Raw genomic sequence first — 24,163 nt, 5'->3', positions numbered from 1 at the left:
CTTCTGTCTGCTGCTCCTGGTTTTTTTTAAAGACTATGTGCTATTCTGTCCAGCAACTCTGTGATTTGAGGGCTCAAAGAGAAGATACAAAACCCCTAACTGTACTGGAACACCAGGTCACATCTGTCTTCCTCAGGGCATCAAGCAAGGCCTCAGGTAAATACTTAAAAACACAATTTATTCAGCTCTGCTTTGCAGAATGGATATGAAGAAAATGGCCTCTACTTACTAGCCTTTCCTAAACTGCAGGGAAGAAGCCCATGGCTCTGACACGCGTGTTCACTGTAGCTGGTACTTGAAGAGAGAAGGGTTTTGAGCAGTCAGTGATGCTGGGGCTTTGATAACTGCCTGCAGTTTTGTGTGGAGATGGCTGAGCTTGCATCTTTCTTCTATGCCCATAGGTCCTCATGTTTAGCAAAGTATTTTTAGCCCATGTGTCACAAAAGTGATGAATGAGGACAAGGAACGGGAAATCCCTAGTACTTTTATTTAACATCTTTTTTCTTCTCTCTCATCCTAATAAGCACATAAAACCTAACCCTGTTCTGCCAGCTATATGAAAGTAAGCAAAGACAGTAAATAAATTTACCAGCATGGCTGTGCATGAAACACTGAAATAGTTATATACTTTGCTTGCTTGCTTGCTTGCTTGCTACGGGAAACCTGAAGCCTTTTGTTTTAAGTTCTCAATCTCTTTCCTCTTGTCCCTGTGTTTGTTTCTGGTCAGATTAGGCCAGTTGTCTTCTAAGTGCCAAAGAGGGTCACTCTGGCAGGAAACTGCAAAGTGGCAGCTTCCAGTGTGTTCAGTAGTGTACCAGTAGTGAGAGGACAAGCCACAGCCAGGGGCCTCTCCTGTGGACATAGGCTTTCCTCATGCAGAAGTCAAAAGGTACACCAGCACTGGCACTTCAGATGCAAGCAGGGCTGTGTTCCAGCAAGGCCTGTCCTGGGTGTCTCCACACACCGTGCTGTGGTTCAAGTTGCAGTCTCGGCACAGATGGGCTGCACCACTTGCTGATGAAACTTCTGTACCAGAGGATGCACATCTGGAGAAGAGCCACAGCACTACAGCCTTTTTGGATCCTATTAACTGGGTTTTGGAAAATGAGAACCTAAGTAATTAACTTTACAGGCCAGCTTGTGCACTGGAAGGGTCTGAATGCAAATCACACCCATGACCCATGTACCTGGAGCCTGCTGTTGCTGTCTGCACCACGCACACACTGAGCACGTACCACTGGGCAGTGGCTGCCAGGAGTCGCCAGCAAGACTGCAAACTTAAGGGCTCAGAAGTGCAAACCTTTGGGCTAGGTGTTCCACAGTGAGGTCTTCCTCTTCCCTCTGCACCACTGTTCCTTGCTCAGTAGCCTTGAGCCAAATCCCCAGACTCAGCTTCCTCTCTGAAAAGCTGTGGGGCCACAGCCCCTTGCTGCCACTCACCCCCATCATGGGGAGGCTGTGATGAGCAAGAGGCTCTTCTCTGTCCAGATTAGTGCAAGCCTTTGGCTTGGGCCCAAGGTGAAGCTTTCAGAGAAGTCTTACTGTGCATCCTGCTGCAGTTTAATGTGCTTCTTTGTGGCACAAGCTGATTATGACTTTAAGATACTTGAAACTAGTCCAGCTGTAAAATGTACCTAAAGCATGACCCTGGCACAGCTCAGTAGAACGGCAACCACCTATTATTTTTCCCCTCTTCTTTTTTAACCTAGACAAAGCAGTATGTTTTTTCTTCTAAAGGAGTGCTGAAAATTTCCAGGGGACTCTGAAGTCCGTGGCAGAAGCATCAGGTCAGGCAGGAGGAGAGGGGCAGGAACCATTGCTGGGAGATAGGTAGACCTTTTTTGATCCAGAAACTAATGGAAGATTATTGCCTTAAATTTAGACCATTGTCGTTTCAGAACTGTTTGTCTTTCTAAAAATTAGTTCCTTGGGATGTTGTGGAAGAGGAAGCTTCCTTTTTTGACACTAGATTAGTAGCAGGTCATCAGGTCCAGTCAGCTGAGACCGCCAGGTTCTCAAGGCAGAGAAGAGCAAAGGAGTTAGTCTCCCCTGCTGGCTTTTTTTTTTTTTTTTTTTTTTTTTGTCTTTCTTCCTTTGAAAAAATAAAAAGAATAGTATAATCTCTAGACTATATTGGCATGTACTATGTGAATTCTGTGTCTCCTGACTGCTGTCTTGTGCCATGGATAATGCAGTCAGGGATGCAACTCTGGCATGGGTGTCCATGAACAGATTGGCTTGCAGGTAGAAGGAACCAGCTTCTGCACAGATTTCTTCCAAACTGGGATCTCTGCAACTCAAAGGGAAGAGAAGGAGAGTGGATACCACTCTCCATAAGGGAAATGAGGCAATTGGAATATCAGGGCTTAAAATCCTGAGAGAGTCCACCAAAATAAAGAGGGAAAACTTGAGGGCAGAGGAAGGCGAGTATGTACTTCTGAAACAGGGGATTCACAGTTAGGACCAGCAGCTGGAGAAGGAATATCAGTTCAAGACAGCAGAAAAAATTCTTTACATTATTGGGAAGCTGGAGGATCCTGAACTCCCAAAAGCCAGCTGAGGTGGGGCAGGCAGGAAGATTGTGTGCCTGCCTTCATGGTTTATGCAGACTTAAATAGCAACTGATACTGGAATATTCTGATGTATCTGTGGTTGTACTGTAAGCATGCGGTGTCCCTGAGCAATGCCCAGCCGGGGCCAGGAGATGGTGCAGCCACTGAGGGCAGTCACAAGACACCACAGATTACAGCAGGAAGATGGATGAGCACCAAGCAATTTCTTCTCCTCTTGTCCCTTCTTGGAGGGAAGTTTTGCTGTTGGCTCTGTTGGCCATGCGGGTGCATGAAACCTTTTAAACACCACTTGAAAGCTTCTCCATTTCTAGCTGTGATTGTCAAAGGAACTGGAAGGGGGATGCAGAACAAGTTCAGATCATTCTATAAGATTCTTCTCTTTGCCTATTGCCAGTTCCAAATCAGCCCATTACCATCCCTTTGAACAGAGGAGAAGTGCTGGCTGAGATAATCTTCACCCTGTGGCTGCTACTGGTGTGCTCAGTCCAGCCTCAGGCTGTGTTCATGGCTCTCTCTGGTTGCATCCTTTCTCCCACCCTTGCAGGGTTTTTGGCAAAGAATTCCGGCTTTTTGAGGCTGGATTTGTTCCTAGCCAGCTGGGGCCCTTGTCCCTGGCTGGGACCCTGGATGCTGAGCTTGTTATAAAATAATTTATTCAGTCTTAGGGTGTGTTTATCATGTGAAAGCTGTTAGAGAAGGTCTCTGTGCTGCGATGACTATTTGTGCCCAGATACTGAGGTACTGTGGATGGTACTTTCTTACAGTGAAGCTGCCCACCTGCCTTATTATTTGGCATTTTGGCTAGAATGGCACTGTTAGGACTGTCATGACCCATGCTGGTGACAAGCAGCAAGTGTTGGAGGGGAACACAGAAAGAGAGCTCCTTTTACACAGAAAATTTCCTATGCTTCAACACTGTGCTGGAAATAGGGGCAACAAAAAAGACTTTTTTTTCAAGAGAGAAGAGAATACTCAGCTTCACAGAGTCAGGCAAGTGGCCAAGCAGCTCTTCACTAGAGAGATCTTTTTATTTAGAGGTTGAAACTAGTAAAGGACCTGTCCATTCTGCCCTTTTATCAGCAGTATCAAATGAAATGCTGTCTTGCTCAGCTTCCTGGAAGGATGCCAAAGCTTAACATTAACAGGAGTACACCTTTCCTGTGGACAAGGGGTGGGAAAAAACAACAGAAAAGGTAATCTATAATGATCTGTGCTGACAACTTTTTCTGAGAAATAGTCCATGTAATTCACTACAGGAAAGAGATTTTTATCAACAAACTACTTTAGAAGAACAGACTGATGGCAACAGTCCCCCAGCTTGCACTTTTGTAGAAGGCAAATTCTGTCCCAGTGATGCCTGATACACCCTAGATGTGTGGAGAGAGGCAGGGTAGGAGTAGATGTGTGAGGAACAGCACTGAGAAATTGTATTGAAAATCATGGGGATATCATTTTCCAAATGGGATGAGGAGCTATGGCTTGTACTGATACATAGTTTGTTTGCATTGCACTATTTATAATTTTGCTCACACTTCCTAAATGGTACCCCTAATGGAAAATAACAAATTCCTTCTAATCTGTCATGTATCTTAATTATTTGCTGTATTTTCAATGGGACAAACTATCATTTTCTTGACTGATTCAGAACAGTGAACATTGGAGACAACTGACCAGGAACCATGAAGCACTGTATGTGAAACCTGGCTAGATATTACCTGTTGGATTGGAGCTCATTGAAGTTGACTTGGGAAAATCCACCCTTGGCCTCATCCCTTGCCTTTTCCATCACAAGGTATACCGCAGACAATTTCAGATGTGCCCAACCATCTGCTTCAGACATCCTTGAATGCAGCCTTCCCCTGGGCATCAGGGGAAACTGTGTGACACACAAAAGCAGCAGTTTCTGTGGTTTTGGGGGTCCTTCAGTGAGAGATTCATTTGAAGCCTGTCTGTGTCAGCTCTCCAGGGCAATGGGGATATGTGGCTGTCACCACTTTGCACATCCCACACTTCACTTGCCATGGAGCAACCCCCTGTGGAGAGCAAGTCCTGTTTCTATTGCCTTGGCTCCTACACCATTTATTCCTCCATCCTTCTCCGTTGTATTAATTTCCTGAGCTGCCCTAGCTGTCACATCTGCACAGTTACCAGCTGGTTTCCCATTCTTAATTGCCCTCAGAGGGCTTCTTCAAGAGCCACACCTGCTTTTGTGGGGGCCTTAATTTGTCACTGTCCAAACTGGAGCAGCAAGCATTTAAAATTCAGCCTCTATGAGCGTGTTGTGTTTCTTCAAGTGCGTGATTAATTGCCTGGTCTTTACAGGCTGCATTCAGCTATTTCTACATAGAAGAGTTTCTTCTGCTGGAAAGCTCCTCACATTATGGATATTAAATATCTTCTTCTCGACACGTAGGACCTGGGTTTGTTCATCCCATTTGTTTTTTACAAAAGAAGTTGTATGAAATGCAAAGAAAGCTCAGTGCCCTCACAATTTTATTCTGTTTAGAGAGGGAAAAATAGTTATTTTTCTTTGTCAGATGTGTTCTTGCAAGGAGCCACTTGAGATTAAGGAATGAGGGGATGTTTCAGGATGTTTTACCCAGCCCCTGCAGCAGTGTAAGCAAGCAGTTTGTATAATCCAGTTAATAAACTGAATTAATTCAGTTGGCTAGAATTCCACCTTAAAAAACATTCTGCTTTTTTTTTTTTGTCTTCTTTCACAGCTGCTATTTGAAGACTACTACAAAATCTTAATCTTTAAGCCCAAAATTATTTCCTTGTTATAGCTATGCTTGGAGAATCCCTCCATGGATGGGCAAGGGCTGCTTTTGCTCTCTCTTACAGAATCTACTCAGTTGGGATGTCGTCAGCAGGGTTACCTCTCTCTCAGCCCTTGCACTCTCATGGACAATGAATGAGATGTAAGAATGAGAACCACATTGCTGCCTACTCTGAAAAGCAAGGACACAAAGTCTTACACTCCAAAGCTCCACCAGTATAGAATATATGGAAAAAGTATCAAGGGATAGTGCAATTTACAGATGGATGGATGGATGGATACATTGGGAAACAAATATGCCCTTCCAAAAAATTAATTTTTAGTTTGTCAGAGCCTTCTTCTGCCCAGAGATCATGTGTGAGGCACATCTTAGAAATCAGAAGCACGTTCCTGCTGAGTCACTTGGTATAGTCATGTCCTTGCAGGGGTAAAACCAACCTGAATAGGGGGTACAGTGCATGCCAATGCACTGGTTGTTTTAGTGATGTAAGATGGGCAGCACGTGGGACTGCTGAAGAAAGGTTAAAACTGCCTCTAATGGACACATGGTCCAGTTAAATACATTTATGTGGCCAGTAGCCTTTGCATGGAGGCAGCCCATGAGAGCAGAAGGATGAGTGAGTGTTCAGCAGGGATTGTGGATGATCCCCTGCAAGCCTGACCTGCATTCCAAAGACTTTGCAACAGCTGATGCCACCTCAGCCTCCCTTTTTCTATCTGGCAAGGAAACAATGACAGGGTCTCCATCCAATTTTGAGGCCTTCATTGATACTCATCAAACAATGAATCTAGGTGATGAGTGATGTTTTACTGTATTATTAATTTCTTGGGAAAAACAGAAGGCTGCTCAAGAGCTGTCAATGCCCACTCTGGCAGCCACAGAAAATTGGTTGTTTATGTGTTCCCAGCAGAGGATGCTGACATTTTGGGGCTGGCTGACTTCAACCCCTTGGTGAGGGACAGAGGAACATCTTCTATGCATGCATTGGTGTCCCTTGCTCCTGAAGTCAGATAGAATCGTGATACTAAAATGCCTCATTTGCTGCGACCAAGGGAGGATCAAAATCAACTCCCTGGAGCTCAGCTAAGCCCTGAAATGTGCTGGTGTGGAAAGTGGGCACTGAATTTCTCCTTCCTCAGACCACTCTTCTTATCCCTCCTCACCATTTCTCTGCTACCTGTGGCTGTTTTAGTCGGAGTTCTACTGCGCTGACAAAAGCTCAGAGTTCCCAGTGTGGCACTGCAGGGACATCTGACCCAAGGATTCTGTGTTCAACCTCGAGCCAAGCTTCAAGTGGACACAAGTAGAAGAGCCACAGGCGCATCACTCCCCCTGCTCCCCTCCCCTCCCTACTTTTGTGTTATTTTGTTCCCCACCAGTGGGATCAGACTATAAGAACAACAAAGGCAGCTTGAGATTCAGCCCAAGTGCTGAGAGTGGGGATTGCATCCGGCTGGTTCCTCTCTTGGATCGTTTAGGGCCACGAACACAGGAAGGTCTTGCTCTGCCCACTCTTTCTTCTGTGGGAGCAGGAGCAGGAGGGAAGCTTGCTCAGAGTGCTACGTGGAGGCAGCAGGTTTGGCGTGAGGAGGAATCGGCCCTAGCGCAAAGGGTGCCGGGAGAGTCAAAGGAGAGAAGGAGGAAAAGCTGCGATGAGAGCGCAGAAGGAAGAAGTCCCAATCCTCCCTCTCCCCACGGAAGGCAGGGATCCCGTTTGTCCCAGGCGCGGTTTGCGGGCGGGGCGCGGGCTCCTCCCGCCCGGCTCCCCCCGCCCGCCCTCAGGGCCGCGAACGCCCCGCTCCGCCTGGCGGGCGGGAGGAGGGCGGGAGCGGGGAGAGGCGGTGTGTGGGGAAATCTGTGTCCCCTGCTGGGCTCCTCAGTACAACAGAGCCGGGGAGCTCCTGGACCGGCTCCAGCGTTGGACAACAGACTGGCAGCAGCCTTGGTGCGGCGGTGCGGCCGCTCCAGGCGCTCCGCATCTCGGGCAGACCTGGCTGGGCAGGGACAGACAGGGCAGTGCCGGAGCTCAGAGCGGTTCCTGTTGAAACTGGGCTGGCAGAGCTGAAGTGGTGTCATTGATACAGATCTGGGATAACGTCAAACTTGTTTTTAAGTCCATAGCAATTTCCATGTGTTTGAAATACCAGAATAATCCATACAATCCATACAATCCATGCAGTCCATCTCGGTGAAGCTTGAGAATTACTGTGTCCAGCCAGCTGCAATCCTGAAAGGTTCTTATTTTTGAACCTTCCTTTAACTTAGATGTGTTTCGATACTTACACAAAAAAATCTTTTCCTGTGTATGTGAAAGCTGTCTTTTAAAACAGCTGTTAAAGACATATTGTGCTAAAATAACAGGGTTTCAAACCTTTCTCATTATTAAGCCATGTTTTCTTTAAAAAATCCAGTTGGATTTGCTGCGACCTGCCCTCTCTGCTACAGCCCTACAGGAAAAAGAAGGTGAGGAAATGTTACACGGAGTTTTTCCAATGCCTTTCACTTCCCAGTGGCCAGAGTTCATCTGGTCTGCACCTCTCCCTGAAGTGTACATCACCAAGCCTGACAGAATTCAAGAGGGATTTGGACATCACTCTTGGGCTCATGGTGTGATTCTTGGGGATGGTCCTGTGAAGGGTCAGGAATTGGACTTGATGATCCTTGCAGGTTCCTTCCAACTCAGAATACTCTGTGATTTTGTAATGTATTAGAGGAGACAAGGAAGATGACCAGCACCACAAACCCTTCTCATTCACCCCTTATTTGCAAAGTCTCTGTACTTGTAAGGGGTGCAGGCTGGTGTCTGGGCCAATGAGAAAGTGTCTCCATGGGGCTGCAGTCTGTGCAGGCAATACAGGCTGCATCCAGAGGGCTGCTGGAGGGCTCACCCACTGAGCTTAGCCAGCCATGCCACTTGCATGGCCACCAAGGTCATTGGTAAAAAGGGCTCATCTTATTTAGCTGTGAAATTGCCAGTTTTGGCACGGTTATAGGGAGCTGACTGAGACTTATTCTTGTGCAGGTAGTTCCTCAGCACCTCCCTTTTCTGAGGACCCATATTCATAGAACATGAGGGGAGCATCTCTGGCAGACCTTGGCAGTGCTACTGGTTCAGAGGGAGTCCTGCTGGAAATTAAAGGACTTGGTGTACCTGCACTGGTCCTCCTCCATCATCCACTACCTGCTCTGTGGTCAGTTAATATAGGAGATAAATTCTACTGAGTAGGCTTGGAGACTTCTATTAAATTAGTCTCTTCCATAGACATTGTTGTTTGTGGAGCTTAGAGTGGAGTAGGGCCCCCTTGTCCCTGAGGCCTGTAGCACTGGTTTTCGAGGTCTTGTTGACATTTGCACCATCTCCCACTGAGAAAGGGGTGCTCTGGACAGCCTAATGCACCCTCATACCAGGGACAATGTTCTTAATTTCTGTGCAAGCATCCGATGTGATGGTGGCAGAGTAGGCTTAGAGAAGTGGGTCTGGAGAGAGCATCCTGGGCTCACCTCTCTTCTTAGAATTGCAAAATGTTTTGTCATGTCCACTTCCTAGTGGGAATGACATGTTCAAAAGGATGAATGGATAGATGTTCAAAATTATTAAATAATGAAATACATCTGGAAAAAAGGACTGCATATACAAGCTACATTATCTTGTGTGATGCATTTAATGTCCTTAATTTACGTGCAGACAACTTTGCCATTTCTAAACAATGTTATCATTCTTCTTTCTGATAATTAATCAGCACAAGCCTCAAACACTGTTTATCACACTTTGATGCAGCAATTAAACAAGAAAGGCAAAGTGCTGAAGGGAAGGTTTTGGGCTATTTTTTTCTTCAAAAATCTTACAGTATTTACAAAGAAGTGCTTTTTCTAACACCATTTTTAGAATTACTCATTCACAGTCATTGTATAAAAACATCATTCAGAAATAGGTTTTAAAATACACCCACCTCCATTGCATAGGATACAGAAAAATAGGCAAGACTTAAGACACTTGATTTTTGAATGAGAACGTGAATTGATTCAGAGGTATGACATTTCTGAGGAAGAAAGATGCACTTTCCAAAAAATAATGAGCTGTAGTTCACCTGAAGCTAGTGAGCTTCTTGAAGGTCTGCCATCAAATTTTGCTTTTACAGACCAAATATCTTTTAACATACACACAATTCTTGCATAAAGGGCAAACAAATCATATTGCAATTGGATTTGCCCTTCAGTATTTGCACATGAACACTAACAAAAATGAGTTACACAAAGTACTCACAAGGATCAGTTTTGATTTCATGTGTCATAGCCCATCTGTGGAACAATCAAGGGACCAAATTTGTTATTTTCAATTTCCGTTCGTCTAACTGAGGAGCTGAATACCTTTACCCTTATACCTTTAGAAACATTTCTTCTGTAAGAAGACCTTGGCTTATGCTCACTGGTAAGACTTAAACTGACACATTGTGGAGGGGTTAGCAGGCATTGATGGCATCTATCCTGATGATTTTCAGACAAAATTTGGTAATTTAGGTATCTTGTATGCTGGCTTTTTTTTAAAAAAAAACATTTTTTTCCTTTTTTTTTTTCCTTTAAAAATGTGCTCCAGTGATTTCATTGAGCCTGGTCCATTAAAGAGCAACAAGGAACTCTGAACAATAGGTGCTTGTTTTACAGCTACTGCAAATGCTTTGAAAGCACTAAATTGCCTTTTATACTCAACAGTCTAATAACAAAGCCTGATTTTTTCCATTTTTCTCCAACTGATTTGATGGTTCACTTGAGCTTTAATAACACATTACATAAATCTTTACAGCTATTACAGAAGTCTTTTGTCAAGTTCAATTTGGTGTTTGTTTTTTTTTCCCCCACAGTGTAGTCATTCACCCTTAAATGCACTGTAGCACACATACTGGGGTCGTGCTTGTCTCTGGATCCAGAGGAGTAGTAAGTTCTAGAGGTTTGTTTTACGTGGGAAGGGATCTCAGTCCTTCCAAAGGCAGTTTGTTGCTGAAAGCTCTTGGTTCAGAGGTATATCAGCTAAAGCTCTGTGCACTCCTGAAGGCACCTCTGGCAACAGCTCTATCCTCTCTTGCCGTTACAACTTGACTTGTGCTTGATAGCCCATGGTGGAAAAAATCACCAGGATTAGCTGGAAGGGTGGGAGATGTATCAGTACATCTCCCTGCTGCAGAATAAAGGCATCTGCTGATCACCAGGCAGAGGTATAGAGAGCAAAATCTGATAGAAGAGCAGTAAATGTTGAAAAAACTATAGAAATTCAATTGGGTATAAAACATCAAAATATGATCAGATGATATTGTCTTCACCAGGAAAAGCAGAGAGGCTGTTAAATGCCAGGCATCCTCATCCTATGTTCTCCTGACCCTTGTGTGTCCAGATGTCTGTTCATTTTTCCATTGGCTTTGAAGTGGAAGATTTGTGTTACTTTCTTCTTTCCCAGCCTTCCCTTCCACTGTGGTCTGTGAGGAAAGCCTGGCCCTGGAAATGGGCAGAGCCAGTACTCATGGTGGTGAAAATAAAGGAAAAGCTGAGAGAACTATGATGCTTTCACTGCTCTCCTGCTGACCCACTTCTCTCAGCATTATGGTCCCTCAGCAAAGCTCCTGGCTCTTTAAAGACTGTGTCTGTATAGACAGGGCTTGGCTGATGCTGTAAGGAAAAGATGGGGCTCTGCTGCTGGTGGAGCTGGAGATGTAGGGATGAACCAGGATGAACCCAGCTAAACGCAGAGAGGTTGGTCTCCACTCCTGAACTTCTCAGTATGGCAAACCAGAGTGAGCTCCTCAGTGAAAGATGCTGGGTTGAGATGTGTTTGATGCTCAGAGTGTGCACCCACCAGAAAATTTTGTGGATACCCAGCCAGGATTCTGCCCTCACTGGCAGTGCTGTAAATTTAGGTGAGTGACCCCACTGTCCCTAGCTGTGTTTGGAGCAACACAAAACCTGGCTTCATGTTAAAACCATTGTAAATGCAGGATGGGTCAGATTCATGCCTGGTGGAGCACAATGGAGGAGTGGGGGGCAGCACTCTATTAATGAAGCCGTTATTCAAATGAAGAACTTTAAGAAAACAAACAGAGAAGGATGGAGTTGCTGGTGACACTGACTGACATTGTTCAGGGTTCACAGTAAGGAGATCTGCCTGGTGAACAGGGAGAGCAGAGCTAGTACCAGGACACAGCTGCTGCATGGTGGGAGTGGTGCCAGGATGGCTGTGTTTCGGAGCATGCACTCCACCCTGGACCAGGAGCCATTGTTGGGCAGTGGCTGTACTCCTGCCAGGCTGCACATGATGTTGTAAACATCCACAGATCTGATGGGAGGCGCTCGGTAGTTGGATCGGAAATCTGCAGGCAAAAGAGAGGAGTTAGCATCATGCAACCCTGGAATGTGGGGTTTTGTGAGGCAAGGGCTCCTTTGCCTTTCTTGGGACTTACCCACCAGGCTGGGATGTGGCATGCTATACAATTTAGAGCATAGCTCAGCAAAAACATTAATTTAAACAAATTTATTAATTATTTTTGCTTCTAGACCAATTTTGTTCTAAAAACTAAAAAAAGCCCTGAATTTTTAAGTACAGGAACTAGTTTAGTGCATGTGCTTGATAGACGTAATAGCCTGACATAATTGCATTGCACATTCTGCTTTCACTGGCGCAGTACAATTAGCCTGGTGCTCTGCCTGGTGCTCTGCCCTGTTTAAAGGGCCCGATGAAGTAGAAACCAGGAGTTTTGTGTCTGCCCATCAGACAGGTGAGTGAGGTAGACTTCCCAAAGAAAGTGCCCTGGTGTAGCAAGTCTGAATTTCAAGTCTGTGTTTCAAATAGAATTGAAAATTTAGCCCAAAATTTAGGAAAACAGGGCAAAGAGTTAGTAACTCCACTGGGACATCAGAGAGAGGCTGACCAAATCCCTTCACATCTCTCTGCCCTGTTTCTTCAGCTATAAAATAGATGCAGTGCAACAAACCCTCCATAGTGAGGAAATCCTGCCATCTATTTGTAATTTTTGGGTGTCGCAGAGTGCTTCATCTGGGTCCTGATGTGCCAGGGGCTGCAGAGATGCAGGGGTGAGAGCCACGGGGCTGCAGCAGAAGTGGAACATCAGGAATGGTGTCATTGTACCTGGTCCATATGCGAGGAAGAAGCCTCTCATGTCCATGAGCTCATTGTCGTAGCCATGCCAACCATTCTGCCAGGCCTCCTTCCTCCCTGTCCCGTTCTCCCAGTAGGGCAGCTTGTCCCTGCTCTGGGTGACAACAGCAGAGCATGGTTAGTGCCTGCCTGCTGTGCTGGGGCACTGTGGGGTGCTGTGTTGTGTCTCCATGTGTCGTACCACCCCTTCAGGCCCCACACTGTGCTGTGACCTGCACAGGAGCTCATGCCCAGGAGGGGTCACCCCTCCTGACAGGCTTTGCTGTCTCAGCAAGTAACCATCTCCCAGCTGGGAGGGAAGGACAACTCACGTAGAGTTCTGCCACAAGCACAAAGTACAACAGTCATCTGTGACATGTGTAAGGAAGGTGCTGTCCTCTCCCCATGCCTGCTGCACTACTCGCCCACCCAGTGCACTTCCGTGGGTTTACTGGGGTGTTGTTCTGCCCCACATGCCATTGACACCCTAGAAAAATAAGTAATTTTTTGCTCAATTTGAGTAGTCATCCTAACAATACAAATATCACCCCTACTAGATATTTTCTAATTATTATTTCTTCTCCATGCTTGTTTTCATATTAAAGCAATGAGGTTTGTTCCAGGGAACACTAGCTCTGATCTGAGACAGTCCCACTCTCTGTGGCCTATACTCTGTTTTAGTTCCTTGTTCAGTGGATCTATGCTTTATTAATTTGTCATTATAAATCTTGTTCTTCCTCACCCATATTGCGCTTAAGATGTATTTTCAAATTCCTTCCTTACCTTCCTGCTTTGTATTAACAGCTGTTAACAACAGGGCCATATCTGTCAGAGCAGCAGTCCCTAGGGGCTGATCAAATGCTGGACCAACCTGTCCATGGGTTTCTCCTGCCCCATGCTCCTTAGGGATAGCAGCAGACAGATGTAGCACTCCACATTACCCCAAAACTATGGCAGGAATTTCACTTAAACAAAGAGCATCAACTGACAGTTCATCAGACCCATGACATTAATTTCTGTGATAATTACAGAGAAGGAGCTGCACAGTCCTCTAGAGTGTCCAGGTCTAGCCTTCACAGTCAGGCACAGAAGGACGGAAGATGCCCCAAAAGAGTTTCCCACATTGCCACTTGGGCAAGTGCTGCAGCTCCTGCAGGTGGTGAAGCAGATTGAGGATCCCTTTCCTCTTATAAACATTTATTTTGTCTAATTTTTATCTTCTTTCTTAAGAAAGAAAATGTAATAGCAGAGTACCAGATAATTCCAGAATACTACAGAATGGGTCAGGTTAGAAGAGATCACAGTAGATCATCTCGTCCAACCTCCCTGCTCAAGCAGGATTTTCCTAGATCACATGGCAAAGGATTGCATCCAGACAGTTCTTGAACACCTACAGTGTGAGCGACTCCACAGTTTCTCTGGGTAATCTGTTCGAGATTAAATTAAACTATTTTAGCTAACAAATATATTTTCTTGTCCCCACCTATTTTCCTGCTCAGAGCAAGCCAAGGAGAAAACCAGCTCCTTCTCCTCTTCCTGCCATAGCTCCTCCTTATGCTGTAGCTCCCCATGATTCCTGGGGTTTAAGTGTGCTGCTTGCCATGAGGCAATCTGTGCAGCATTTGCCAGCATCAGCTTCAGACAAGTGAAGTCACATTTAAATTTCTGGTGGTTCCTTGGCAGCATCATGACATTGCCATACCGACACCCTTCCATGGTCCTAGCAGATGTCCTGGACGCAGAAATATCAAATGCAGAAGGAGATGCTGTGCTTTCCATAACCTACCCAGACATCAGGAGACACCTACTCACAACAGAATGTGCAAAGGCACAGTAATTACCATCATTTTTGGTGCCAGTTGAGTCAGAAAACATACTACTAACTTTCTTAACTGCAGCTGAAGTGAGAGCTCATGAAATGGAACCACTAATGACAGTAGCTTGAGGAACAGGGCTGTGCAAGCATCCCAGCACTGCCTGTCTGGACCAGCAGGCTCTGCCTTACAGCAAACCCCAAAAACTTCTGGGGCTTCTCTGAGGCCAGAACACTGGCGGCACACTAGTGTGCCTGCCTGGCAAGTCCAAATGGGATGTAATTTTTCCTTGTCCAAGACATAATTTTCATACTCAGACTAAACCTGGGCTAGCAATCCTTGTCAAAGATGAAACAGGCATATCTGAGACTGCAGACCATGGACTTTTCCCTGCATGTGCATGTTTAGAAAATGTGCTGCAACTGATCTAAATGTTAGGAAAGTACACTGGGATGGGTACAGAGTGAGCATGCAGCCCTGAGGGCTAACACCATTGTTGCACAGGGGAGAGCAGCTGGGGGATCTTTGGCCCAAAGGATGGGGACCACTCACTCCTGTGAAGGGAACAAGGTCATATCTGAGCTGAGCAGATCAGCTTTGATACAGCACAAAATCCCTCCTCATCCAGCTTCAGTTCCTATGCTCCGTGATGAGGAAAACAACTTTCCAGGTACACCCCCTTTGTCTCTTTCAAAAACCACCACCAACAACAAAATCCCCCTTTTCAAACAGCTTTTAGCTATCCACTACCTAATGGAGAGTTTAAAAACCCTGGGAGCATGATAGGGAATAGCTGCACATCCTCTCTTCAGTGGTTTGGGCAGGAAGTATAATAGAAGGCTCAATAATGTCTTTATAAATATGACAGGAAACTTTCGTTTTCACATCCCATTCACAGATAATGAAAATGTACCGAAGAGAAGGAAAATCTGACAGCATTAATGAGAGGACATTCTTGAAAATCAGAAACAATAGGAAGGAATGGGCAGAGAGACAGAAATAATTATCATAGCAGCAGTGTTTGCTGCACTGTTATTAAGGTTTGTCAGACTTTCAATGATTTTTAAGTGCTTTTTTATTTCCTACAGAATATGTAAAAATGTTCTATTTTGAACTTTTGTAAGAGAGAGTTTAGTTGTATTTTTTAAAAATAATTTTGGAGAAAATGTTTCAGATTCCTACTTCACCTGTTTAAATCTTAACTCTGGCTTTTTATGCTTTTTTTTTTTTTTTTAATCAGAAATGTGGTACTCATCCAGCTGTATTCAAAAGCCATCAGTTTTTTTTAGAGGTGCATTTTTATTCAGCTGTAGAAACTATTATGCTAAATTAATGTTGGCTAGTGAGAAATGTTGTAGTGTGGACTGAGCAAAGCTTGGTGAGCAGTACCTCTGAAGGCCATGAAAGATGCTCAGCTGAGTTACAATAACCTACAAGGCAAGGAAGTGCACTATGCTGGGACACGAAAGAAATCCATGACTCCATGGTTCTGTTGCCAGCTTACTGGCTTCATGTATGGCCTTGGGCAAATCACTTAATACCACTGCTCAGTTTACCTCCTTAGAAGATACACAGTTGTCTCACCCTCTGAGCTATTGTCATGGTTTGACATGGAAAGAGAATTTTTTACGGAAGGAAGAGGTCAATTTAGATATTGGCCAATTGAAAGTAGACACGCCTCTGAGAACACAGAGGGTTTGAAAGCAGAATTCCCAGGGGAACTCGCTTCTTTGGTTCTGGTCAGCCGCAGTGCAAACCTCCCCTGCCCAGCCACGAGCTGGGTGGGGGAAGGGAAGGCCCATGGCCTGATGGAGGTGACTCCGAAGGGTGGAGGGACTGGAACCGGGCTGGCCCCTGCAGATGGAAGGGTGGAAGAAATCTGCGATGTCTCCATCCCCCCCCCCAGAGTTTCTCTCCCGAGAGGGAGAGAGAAAGAGACAGCGGCAGTCCTGTCAGCAATTCCACCGCGAGGAAGGAGGAGCCGGGGGTGGGGGAAAGCTGCAAGGTGCCCAGTTGTGTGGGAGTTGCTGGATGTCCGGGCATCGAGCCATCCCTGGGAGTTCGGACTTTTAACCCTTCCTTGGGAAATGAAAGCTTGTGAATTTTCCCTTCCCCTCCTCGGTTTGAAAGAGAGGAAGAGGGACACCTTGGACCCTGGGATGTTAGAAGGAGGAATTCTAGATAGGAGGGGGACAAGGAGTGGCTTTTGGCTGGACTTTTCTGTGTTAGCCACAACCTGAACCAATCTTCTCCTCCAAGAGGGACTGTGTTTTGGGAGGATGCCAGTGAGTCAAGAGACCTGCTTCAGCTGGGAAAAGACAAAATTGGAGTGAACAGAGAAAAGGTTAGGGGGTTTTTGGTGGCACCCCCTGTCCTGGAAAGGAAAGAGAAGAGAAGATCTCTGTTCTTGAGCCCTCGGCCCCAGGGGAAAATGGGGGGGACTGTGGTCCCAAACAATGAAAAACTGAACTGTTGTTTTCTCCCCTCTTGGCAGGGCATCCTTGAAAGGAAAAATCCTAAAAGCAGTCTGTCCATCCATGTATTGGTGGTGAGAGCACTGTGCATGGAAAGGAGAAGGGTCACCATGGCAAACTTTTTCTCCGGGTGGTGCCATGTGTGACATGGAAACACAGGATGTGGAGCTGTGTTTCTTGGGGGGTCTGTGGCACAGGAGAGACTCTGTTCCCTTGATGGACTGAGTATTGATTGTCTGGAGGGTGGAAACCTGATTGGGGTCCAGATTGTGTCTCACTGTGGTTTGTTGGAGTTGGGTGGTGGGGGGAGGAATGCTTCGCAAGGTTTTCATTTGATCTTTGTGTGGTTTTTTTTTTCCCTTCTTTAGTTTTCTCTTTTCTTTTGTAGTAGTAGTTTAATAAAGTTTTTTTTCTGTTATTAAGCTTGGGCCTGCTTTGCTCTGTTCTAGATTCCCCTTCACAGCATTCAAGGGAGGGATCACATTTTCATGGGGGCACTGGCATTGTGCCAGTGTCAAACCATGACAGCTATGCTGAGATGCAATTAGTATCTGTAATATGGAGGGGCCCAGTAGTAACACAAGGACAAAGTAACAACAACAATTAAAGTAAGAAAATAAGTTAGTGTGAAAAATCTCTTCATATCGGGGTTCTCTGCTTAACAAGTTCCCAGGTATTCAGTGTGTGCACTGGGAATCTCTGAGGAGTAAATTTCCAGTCTGACCCTTTTCAGACTGGTGGGCTTGGGAGAAATGGGGCATTTTTAGAACAGTCTAGTGGGAGAAAAGCCAGGCAGAAGCAAAAATTGCCACAAGGTACTGCTGAATGGAGGGAATAATAAGGACTTGAAATGGAAACACTATTTTTGTGCCTGAAATGAAGGTAGATGGCATGGGGGGAAGAAAAGTAAGGCAACAAAATTGGAATGTGAAATACAAGAACTACTGCTTTATGACAACAAAGAAAAAAGAGGCATCTTGACTGTTTAACTGTCTGCATTTAGGGTAGCTGCAGTACCGTTAAGTTCTTTTAAGCACACAGCTGAATTTGATATTGGTTTTGTCGTCAGCCCATTGACTTTAACTCAATGATCAGCAATATATTGCCCCTTTTCACGTTCCTGTCTAAGTATTTTGCTTCTATACTTTACCTCTACTATGAACCATCCTTCTTCAGCCACAAGAGTTAGTGGAGACACAAATTTTCCTTTTTTGTAGAAAAACCTGTTTGGAATATCCTGTATGTTATAAACATCCATGTGTTCCACAGCTTTCAATTTTTGATATATCTGCAAAACAAATGAATGTTAGGACACCATGTGGTTGTAAAGGTCATAAATACACTAATGGGTACATGGAAACACCTGGATTTGCAAAGTGCTAATCCCCTGTAATGGCTAATCATCCGCACTTTCACATCAGGACTTTGCCTGTCCAAAGATCGTGGCTGGACATGGCTGCTTATGTGGTTTAGGAGATTCTAAAACTTGGATCATAAACACATAGGAATTAATATATTATGTGAATTTATAATACACAAGTTCATAAATGTATACATGTGAATGCACCAGCCTACAGAAACGGACCAGGAGAAACCACACCTTCCCAGGAGGCAGCAAGTGAAGTGGTGGGACAATCAAAGGCACCATGTGGACTGTGTACAGGTGTGGAAAAGCGATATTGTCTTCAGCATCTGCCACTCATTCCCTCTTCGTGCTCATGAGTGGAGAATGAATGTCACCTCACCTGTGTTTCTTGTACTTACCCAGTCAATCACTATCAAGGGATTGATAGTGCTCAGTTATCTGCTTTGTTAGTTATCTGATGTGAGATTAATTAGCCAAAGCCTGCAGCTTTGAATCTGCACAATGCCATGCAAAGGGTTTATTAATATTAATCATACTGTCTGAAATATAATCACACAAATGTCATTACATCCCAAATTATTCAGAAAATATATTTTAAATGCCTGGAAAAGATGTTCATATGCCAAAGAGAAGGCAGCTATTTGAGTTCCCAGACTTTATAATGTTCTTTAACAAGTTAAATATTAATAATCTTCAGGAATAAATAGCTCAGTTCTTCAAAGAATGAAAGGTTCTTCACTAGCCTTTCAGCTAAGTCACCCTTGTGCATATATACATGTGCCAGATATGTGCATTGACGTGCAGTGACCAAAAGGACAGGATCAGAGTGTGATGGCACAATTCTTCCCACCATGACTGGGGCTAGAGAGTGGTCACCAGTACTTCTGGTGCTTTGAAATGAGGTAATTCTTAGAGATGATAACCACTATCTTATAATACACTCCAACTCATAAACATAGCTCTTTAAAATTCATTAGAAATAGAAAATCTAGATATTGGGAAACTGAAAATCAACTTTATTTTTCTTAAGAAGCAGACCTCCAGTAAGAAATCCTGAAAAGAGATGAAGGAAGGAAACAAAACTATAGTATAAGGCATTGTACTTTACTCTCCTTTGGAATATTAGGCTGTTTAACGAGAGAGAAGAATGTGCTGAAGAGCTTTGTCAGATGAAATCCCATGGTTGTGTGAAGTTGCAATATGCCCTTGTTTGAAGGTCTGGCTTACGAAACCAGGGAGCTCTGGGTCAAGCATATCAATGCTGTGATTCCCTGTGGTGCACTTGTGAGTGAATTGCTCATGCATGCCTCTAAGACAACTTTCAGTTCTGGCACTAATTTGAAATGTTCACAATATCACAGACACACAATTCCTGAAGAGACCGTTTGGGAGCAAAGATCAGCAAATATTCTCTTTTAAAAAATTGCACAGGCTACAATATACTGTAACTGGATAAAATATAATGTAGAAACCAAAACTATTTGCCTGGGGAACAGTTTGCCCATTTTCTGCATCCACTCATCTATATTCTGAGAACAGCAGTAATGACTTCTCATGCATTGGTTTCAGGTTAACTATAATATACTTGTCTATTAGTCAGAGAAACTACATTTTGATTATTTTCAAGTGATTTTCAATTATTTTCTCTATTGTTTTAATTTATCCCTCAAAACCTTGAAGTTCTAGCATTGAGCTTTTATGTTTGACTCAATCCAACATGCTTCATCAAAAAATTCCTCCAAGGACAATATTGTAAAAAATATTTTTTGCAATTCTGGTCTAATGGAGTTGGTTCCTCAGTGGGAGTTTACTGGAATATGAACACCTGAACCTGCTTCAGATAATTTCAACATCCTACCTAGAGTGTCAATAAATTGACTAATATATATAAAAGCCTAAAAGTACATTTTGAACTATAATCTTTTAGCTATTTATCAGAAGCTAATAGGGGTGGGGTTTAAAAGCATGTGTCCTTGCCATGTAACACATGCTTTTTAATTTGCTTGGCGTGGCTTTTCTTTGGAAGCCAGCATCACAAGGGTGTCACAGGATCAAAGTCTGACTCCTGATAAAAGCTGATTTTCGCACACATCTCTGAGAGCAGCATTTGGATGTTAAGAGAAAGCACAAAACTGAGGGGTATAACTAGGCTGCACTCACCTCTGCATGCTTCTCTGGAGTTGGCCAGAGGCTCACAACAGGACCTCGGTCTTTCATTTGTATGGTATCACTCATATTGATATATTTTTTCAGCTCAATCACTTTATCTGCCCAAGAGATGTCTGTCATCCCATGATCAGAGAAGAGGAGGACATTGATATCATTCTGAAGGCCTTTTCTCTGTGAAGAAAGTGCATTACAAGTTTTAGGGCCATGTAAGAGCTTTGCTGGAAAATTTAAATCACCTTTTGACCTCCAGTGATTCTGTAGAAGTCAACCAGAAGGATCATGCCCATGAATGTCCTGCAATGTGCTTTGTCCACCCATAATGGTGCACATCCAGTTTTACTTGCTGCTCTGGAAGAGTCTGAGAGGTTAGCAGTAGAGTCTTTCTAAAACAAGTCCATGCAGAAATTTTGCCATGATACCACTTGTGGAAGAGGTGTTTCTCTCTTTCCCTCCCAAACATGAGCACTTAGCATTAGAGCTTTTAATATTTAGTGAAATTGAAGATACATATTCCTCTTTTCACTGAAACACATAAAAACTCCAACATGCATTTATCATTGTCAGAAATATTCACAGAATTGCCATTTACCCAAAAAATTTTCTCTCTGCAAAATAATTTCAATAATGCTTTTTAAAAACCAAGTTTAAAGTACAGGGATCTGAATACTGTCATAAAAACCAGTATAAAAGGTAATTGTCTGATTCCACAAACCTTAGGAAACACACAGTTTTGATACATTCACCTACAATGTAGTTCAGCTGGTAACACAAGTAATGAACAGAGCAACACATATATTGGTTTGTGGCTTCCTGGAGCTACTGGTATAAATCTAGCAGGAGGGTTATAATGTCATCAATGGAAATAATAATCAGGGTAAAGATGCCTTGACTTTCACATAAACTCAGTAGCCTCTTTCTCAAGAAATAAAAATTTACAGCCACTGTATTCAGTTACACATGTTAAATGGGCTCTTGGCAGTGCCCATTTAAAGACCAGTTAATGGGTAGTGCCCATTTAAAGACCAGTTTTAAAAGCCTTTTCCACCACAGGAGCTGGGTTTATGGATGCCACTCACCTTGATGAGTGAGATCATGTTGGTCAAGGCTTTGTCCACTTCCTTCAAAGCGTTCTTCCGCTGCTGGGACGAAGGGCCGTAGTGGTGGCCTTCCACATCAATGCGCTCATAGTACACTGCGGCCATCTCGGCGCTGTTGTTGCTGGGTGTGGGAGAGAGGGCAAGGAGGGAAAGACTGACACACATGGAGACCTCCTGGCTACTGGCATTGTTGTCTTCATAAGCATGTAGAGCCACAAAACCCTGTTTTCTGCTTCCAGCCTATGCTGTCCTACCACCTATTGCACTGCTGGGCTCATTATTCACACCCAGAGTCTCCTGAGTTTGCCTGAGACTCCCATCAGAGGCAGCAGGTGGAAACTGCCACGTGCAAGCACAGGCTGGCCTGGCAGTCCTCTACTAAACTCTTTGAATTAGGAAGGCAGCTTTCCCTTTAATAACAAAGAAATTCTGATCTCTGTGCTGAATGCCCCTATTAAAAGGATTATGGGAATTACCAGTCAAATGTACTTTAATTAAAGTTTGGCACTTTGGCTTTCTCCTGTGTGAGGTCTTCCAAACCACAGAGGTTAACTCAGGATGTGCTCTGCCTTACAAAATACCAACCAGTATGAACCGGGATGAGATTTTAGAAGGGGGTTTTATTCAGGAACATGAGCAAGGGAAACTAAGGTAATCTCAGAATTGCACAAGTTTAGCTGATTGCACTTTTCTGCATTGATTGCTCTCAGCTTAATTAGTGGAGATACCACACACATCAGTGCTTAATTTCATTTTCATTATCACTTTACTGTTCACTGCAAATCTCCCTGAGAGAAGTTGTGTGGATAAAATCACAAACCTATACTACTGAAATTCAAACAAAATCTTTTTGTGCAATACTTAATGTATGGCAGAATATGCCATCCATATTACATGCTTTCATCCATATGAAGATCCCAACAAAAAGACTTGTTAGTCCAGCATCTCTGATTAAAGACACCTGTGTAGGCTGGTGTAATGAGTGGGACAGAGGAGGCAAAATCAGAGGTGAGGGACTGAGTGAATGAATTAGCATCTGTCATTTGCATTTCTCAGTTTGTGGAAGGCCTCAGAGAAGCAGTCCTGTGAGAAGCTGAAGATGTCTGGTAGGGTGGGAATTTCTCCACTGCTGGCCCTGCAGAACAGTGTTGTTTTTCACTCCTCAAGATTTTAAAATAATTTAAATGAAGTGGCCCTCCCATCTCCTCAGTTTCATTTTAAGCATTACTTTCCATCTGTATCAGGCATAAATTACTTTCTAAAATTTAACCCTGTAATTTCTCTATTGCATACACAGTCATTGAACCTACTGAAACAGTTCTCTTCTGCTGCAGTGCCTGTATTATGAACTACTTAAACTAATTTATGTTTTCTCACCTTTAAGTAAATTATCATTTTGATCAAGATAGAAGCTAAGAAAGAGATTTATTGCATAAAACAAGTGATCTCATTTAGGCTGTGGTGAGATTTCTCTATGAGGACTCAATGCTGTAAGGAAGAATATTTAATTACTTCAATGGGAGATGCTCCAGTAATGCAGCATGCTTAGGAGTTTGAAGGATTTGGTACAGCATGTCTGGAGTTTCACTTTGTTTCCATTTTTGCCTGTTTTTTTATGGAAAAAAGAAAAGAGTTTTCTAAGAAAACCCTTATCATGGCTTGCATGGGAGAAGTATTTCTGTCTTTAGACAGAGGTATTCTGTTAGTCCTGTCTTCCTCCATCACCAGTATCTTTCCAAATAAATGACTTAGAAAAGATTGCTGAAGAAAGTTGGACAGCATTGACGGCAACACCAAAATGTATTTCATATTCTACCAGCAGACTTTGCAAGTACAATTGCAGACTTGAGGACACCTCTCCAGGAAGGTAGGTAGATTACAACAGCCCATAGGTTACTGAAAAGATTCAAAGGGAGGTTTAGTTTCACTTGCCAAAAACAGATGCTTGACTTTGTTTTGAATATTCTTAGTCCAAATAGTGGTCTTGAAGCACCTATTTGAAAAGACTGGAGAACATTGCTGAAGGATGATTTCCTTTGCTTGCAAGAGAAGCTCAGTGGCTCCCTGATGAGTTAGATATTTCTCTACCCTGGAGTCCCTGCAAGGTTTGCTAATGCTGGGAGCCCAAGTGCAATTCTTTAACTAATACCTGCCATTAGGGCTACTGAGCAAGGCACTGCTCCAGGCAACAGACTGCCCTTGCCACAGGCCACAGCTAAGGACAGTCTCAGCCTAATGGGCTTTTTCAATTACCTAGGGTGTGAAAAGGAAACACACTGCATTTGCCAGTCTTTGAACAGGTTCAAAAGTCAAAAGCACTTGTGAAAGATATAGATGACAAGCTCAAGACTCTTCTACTTGGGGATGCTAAATCCTGCTAAATGAATATGCCTGCAATAAAAGCATTTCAGAGGCTTTACTTCTTATGGACTGGCACAGCAGCATGGAACTTCTTCTAAATCTTAAATAAATAAGCAGAGGATGGATGAGAGAAAGAATAAGGAAAACCTACCAGATTTTTAATCTGTTCATTCTATACCCTCCCTTCTTACTTTAAGTCCCTGCAGTATTTACACCCAAACCTGATTATTAATTTTACCTAAGATCATTAATTTTTCCTCTTTCCCACCTTGTTGGAGACAGGGCACTTAGTTTAAAGGGACAGAACTCAGGAAGAAATTCAGCAGCGATGGTGTGTAAACAGGCACCAGCAACCAGCAGGACCTCCTGCTGCCCTGCGATGATCTGT

General features: G+C 43.8%; 1 protein-coding gene across 1 annotated transcript in view; it reads right to left on the bottom strand.

Moving 5' to 3' along the window:
- Positions 1-8,996: 8,996 nt before the first annotated feature.
- The window catches only part of ENPP6 (ectonucleotide pyrophosphatase/phosphodiesterase 6), a 32,964-nt gene continuing 17,797 nt past the window's right edge, over positions 8,997-24,163 (bottom strand). Inside the window, exons 4-8 of the mRNA XM_021543890.3 lie at positions 21,394-21,535; positions 20,309-20,488; positions 17,933-18,070; positions 12,486-12,609; positions 8,997-11,709 (exon numbers count right to left, since the gene is read on the bottom strand). Coding sequence (XP_021399565.2) covers positions 11,486-11,709; positions 12,486-12,609; positions 17,933-18,070; positions 20,309-20,488; positions 21,394-21,535 — 808 coding nt within the window. The 3' untranslated portion in view covers positions 8,997-11,485. The remainder of the gene's footprint in view (positions 11,710-12,485; positions 12,610-17,932; positions 18,071-20,308; positions 20,489-21,393; positions 21,536-24,163) is intronic.

This window comes from Lonchura striata, chromosome 4 (genome assembly GCF_046129695.1).
Source record: "Lonchura striata isolate bLonStr1 chromosome 4, bLonStr1.mat, whole genome shotgun sequence".
In the NCBI taxonomy this organism is placed as follows: domain Eukaryota; kingdom Metazoa; phylum Chordata; class Aves; order Passeriformes; family Estrildidae; genus Lonchura; species Lonchura striata.
The sequence above is the reverse complement of the archived record's forward strand: the minus strand, read 5'-3'. Positions and strand labels throughout refer to the sequence as shown.